Genomic DNA, 4,360 nt, shown 5'->3' with positions numbered 1-4,360 from the left:
AGAGAGAGAATGAGAGAGAGACACAGAGAGAGAGAGAGAGAGAGAGAGAGAGAGAAAACACCAGACAGAAACCTGAAGGTGGTTGTTGGGGTTCAGGGCGACACCACTGATCTGGTGTGTGTGTCCCTCCAGCACATGGACACACTCCTCTGTAGTGGTGCTGAAAACCTTCACCGAGTCTCCAGAAGCACACAACAAGAACCTGTATGTGTGTACACACACACACACACACACACACACACACACACACACACACACACACACTTCTCTATTAAAAACCGTACTATACTTGATCACATATGTTACATATAGTGTACACACACACACACACACACACACACACACACACACACACACACACACACACAATCATTTCTCCTCCATGCAGATCAGAGAGGTGCATGTTTTTTTTTGCACGAGCCCGTGGTTCTCTCTCTCACACACACACACACACACACACACACACACACACACACACACACACACACACACTCCATGTCCTTACCTGGAGTCTCGAGTGATCACCGGAGCTCTGAAACTTATTTTACTGCCGCCGCACCGAACCACGCGGGTCTCCCTGCACTCCACCATCTTTCCTGCTCTGACGTACACCGGTGACCCGTGAACTTTCCGACGCTTCGCCTCACGTCACTTCCGCCACAGCGTTCTCCCCACCCGTATTCCGAAAGCCCCGCCTATTGCGATCTGATTGGTGGAGCAATGGATACGGAATACGGGGTAGTTGTGAAGGAAAAAAAAAAAAAAGAAAAAACACAGCAGCGCCGTCTTGCGGAAACATACAGTATTTACCGCGCCGTGCATTTCACACCCAGACATTCAGTGGTGTTCTTCCTGAATCAATCCACCTCTTGATACCATCATTATGACGCCACGTCTGCTGAAACCATAAACATTACAGAGAAGTGCAGTAGAACAGAGCGCTGCAGGAATCTCATACAGTGAGAACTTCATCACTAAAGCAAGAAACACAGTGAACACAATTTACCATGTCTCCTTTCACTGGAGCCACAACTGCACCTCCACATACATCATATCCAGCAGAAGAATCCATCTTCACCTCAGAAAATGAATTTTTTGTGCATTTTTCAGGGCATTATGGTTTTTGTGGGGATTTGAAATGAACTGTTTTGGGGACTTTTCCTCACGATGTCCAGCTTTCCTTGAAAAGTCCGTTTTGTAAATGCGACCCAATCAATTTCCTCTCCACTGTCAGTTATTGTGTGAAAAACAGCTATTAAATCTTATAGATGGCAAAAGTACACACATCGTTTAGTTTTAAAATAATCTGGTAAAAGTTGAATTTCTGACTAAATTTTTTTACTCAAGTTGAAGTAAAAAAAGTTTGGGTTTTGATATGTAAGTGTGTAAAAAGTAGCCTTTTTTACTACCTGTTTTAGTGTCACGCTGGTAACTGGATGTCACGTTACATTCATTTAAGGGCTGTTAATATAATTGATAATAATTTAAATAAAATGTAAATATTTAATCATGATTATTTGCATGATTGTCACAAGTTAACTCACAATTAATCGCAAATTAATCACACATTTTTTCCTGTTCTAAAAATCTTAAATGAATACTCTAATCAACATGGACATGGAGAAATATTAATGCTTTAATCAAATGTATGTTTATTATTAGTGAAACCAAACTCAACATAGAGCATGAAGACGAAATATTCTTGTAAATGTTTTAAAGTATTTATGGTGTGAATTTAAATTATGTAAATCATCAGGACACCAAACGGAAATGTTGCTATGTTTCCACACGGACGGTTAATGAGGTGATACCGGAGAAACTTTCATATGGATTACATTCTTAGAGAATATTTGTGAATTTGTCTATTTAAAAGTAGACATTTAGCGCTTGCTATTTATATATTAATTATTGCTATTTATATTTAATTTATTGTGTGAGGGAAATATTCACTGAGATTTAAGTTGTTTTATTGATGTGTCTGTGAAGAGAGATGAGAGAGAGAGAGACGACAGAGAGCCTGTCTGCTCTTTATTTTTACAATAGCACAGCATTTTATTGTTTTTACAAGTGTATACAAATAAAAGTAGACCCTTAACAGATTATAATTATGTATTGCTCTTATCTGTACGATCAAAAAAGGAGGAAAATTGCCCCAAAACGATTCGGTGCGTAATCACGCGTTCATTAAAACGAGTGTTGTTAAAAGAAATTTGCGTTCATTTTGACAGCCCTATAAAATATTAGTAATACAAAACGAATTTCACAAGTTTACCTAATGAATGTATCCAGGCAGAACATCCACCATATAGAACACAAGCAGAGAAAAGATGATGATGATCAGGTGATCATCAGTCTTCCTCTGTTAGTCATACTGTACTTCTTGTTCCCTTCTTCCTGCTCATTGTTAGTTTCGTAAACTAGTCTACGTCTGTGGTGTGTGAGAGCCAGGAAATACCAGCGAAGGGTTGAAAAAGCCGCACAATGACACGAAACGTGTTAATAAACTGAAAACGACGCAGAGAAAATATTGAAATTTCACCAAATAGATTAAACTGAAGTATCAAGTCTGGGTTGAAAATGTACGAAGTAGAAAGTACAGATATTTGTGTGAAAAATGTAATAAATGAAAGGAAAACCTTCTCCAAAAATGAAGTGAAGTAAAATCTACTTAAATACAGTAACAAAGTATTTGTACTTCATCACTTCCCTCCTCTGTTAAATCCACACAAATATATTTTACTTTGTGCAGTTTGCTACAGATGCGGATTGCGAACTCCGACTAGCGTGTTCTCTGGCCATCCAACCAAAGGATGTGAAAATGGCGACGTTATTAGACGCCTGCTAGAGGGCCCTACGAGAACCCACAGTTCTAAATGTGAAGGGTTTACGAGAGATTCCTTTGAACATGTGATGTGATAGCTGAAATCTGATTGGATAGAATTGGAAACTCTTACCTAAACTTACACTCGGTTGTTCTGCTCCTTGTAGCAACGCACGTGAGAAAAACACTATGAAGTGAAGAGAAAAGACTATTGGGGATAATTTTTTCAGTTTTAAATGATTTCAGTTTCAAAGGCACAGTAATGTGACACACACACACACACACACACACACACACACACACACACACACACACACACACACACACACACACACATACTCACAATTACTTTAAATTTATTTTAGTTGCTGATTTCAAATTGAGACTCAGTGAAAGTTTATGTATGTATGTATTTATTTATTTATTTATATTGATATAGTAATAATTAAAGAGTTTTCCAATAATCGTTAAACAGGTGACTCATTAAAGGGCAAGACATTACTTTCCGAAGTATTGCAATTTAAATATTTCAACAGTCAAAATGTTAAACAAATAATCGAAACCACATTATTACCAAGTGCGATGATGATTTCAGTTTCGATTTTCATCACTTGTGTATCGTTATATATATTTTTTTATTTCTGAGAGCAACACAATATACACTACAGAGACAAAAGATTGGGGTGAGGAGGTTCCTGGGCTGCAGTTAGTGTTTACATTCATCCCAATGGGGTCGGAGCTCTATAACAGGAGATCTTCCAACTCATGTAAAGCAGATCTTCATAGGGCTAGCTTTGTGTACTGGGTACAGGTTTCTGTCTCGAAGTTCAAGTGAAGGGAAAATTACATTAAATTTGTGGTGACGGTTTGGGAAAGAACCACATATGACTAGAAAAATCACTTTTGGCATAATAGTGTACTTTCAAAATATTGCAGTGAAATCAGTGATAAATATATCAACGTACATTTGTTATAAATAGTCCATAAAATTATTAAATAGTATGTACTTTCATTATAACATTTACATGAATAATTCAGCATACAAATATGTGTATTTATTGTTTTTTTTTTCATTGTTTAGACCAAAACATGGCTCCATCAGACTGCATGAGAATGTGATTTGTGTATCTGTTTTTCAGAGCAAAGTATTAGACTGTAGCTCAGGGAGTCAGATTATGTAACACACGTCACACCTGAAAACTCAAAGGGGAATTCCCCGTCAAAAAGAAATAAACCAAGTGTTTCCTTGTTTCAATGATTCGCTTCCTTGTGCACTCGAGATGCCAATATCCTGATCCTCGTTTTCTGAACCCGGTCCAAAACATCTAATACTGTATCACACCCTTCTACTTCTGTATGTCTTTTAAACCTTTCTGTCTCTGTCTAATCTGAGCGATAGAGTCTCCACACCTCAGTACAGCTCATTGAGCATGACGCTTGTTGCCAGATTGAGCATTTTTCACTAAACTTACATACACACACACATATATATATGTATATGTGTATGACGTTAGATTTCTGATGAGAAGGTTGTGAGTA

At 37.7% G+C, this 4,360-nt stretch overlaps 1 protein-coding gene across 1 annotated transcript in view; it reads right to left on the bottom strand.

The window, feature by feature from the left end:
- Positions 1–662, bottom strand: part of wdr75 (WD repeat domain 75) — a 20,773-nt gene extending 20,111 nt beyond the window's left edge. Inside the window, exons 1-2 of the mRNA XM_046845833.1 lie at positions 506–662; positions 73–202 (exon numbers count right to left, since the gene is read on the bottom strand). Coding sequence (XP_046701789.1) covers positions 73–202; positions 506–591 — 216 coding nt within the window. The 5' untranslated portion in view covers positions 592–662. The remainder of the gene's footprint in view (positions 1–72; positions 203–505) is intronic.
- Positions 663–4,360: the final 3,698 nt, after the last annotated feature.

The sequence above is a fragment of the Silurus meridionalis genome, chromosome 3 (assembly GCF_014805685.1).
Source record: "Silurus meridionalis isolate SWU-2019-XX chromosome 3, ASM1480568v1, whole genome shotgun sequence".
In the NCBI taxonomy this organism is placed as follows: domain Eukaryota; kingdom Metazoa; phylum Chordata; class Actinopteri; order Siluriformes; family Siluridae; genus Silurus; species Silurus meridionalis.
This window is presented reverse-complemented; position numbering and strand designations above follow the sequence as displayed.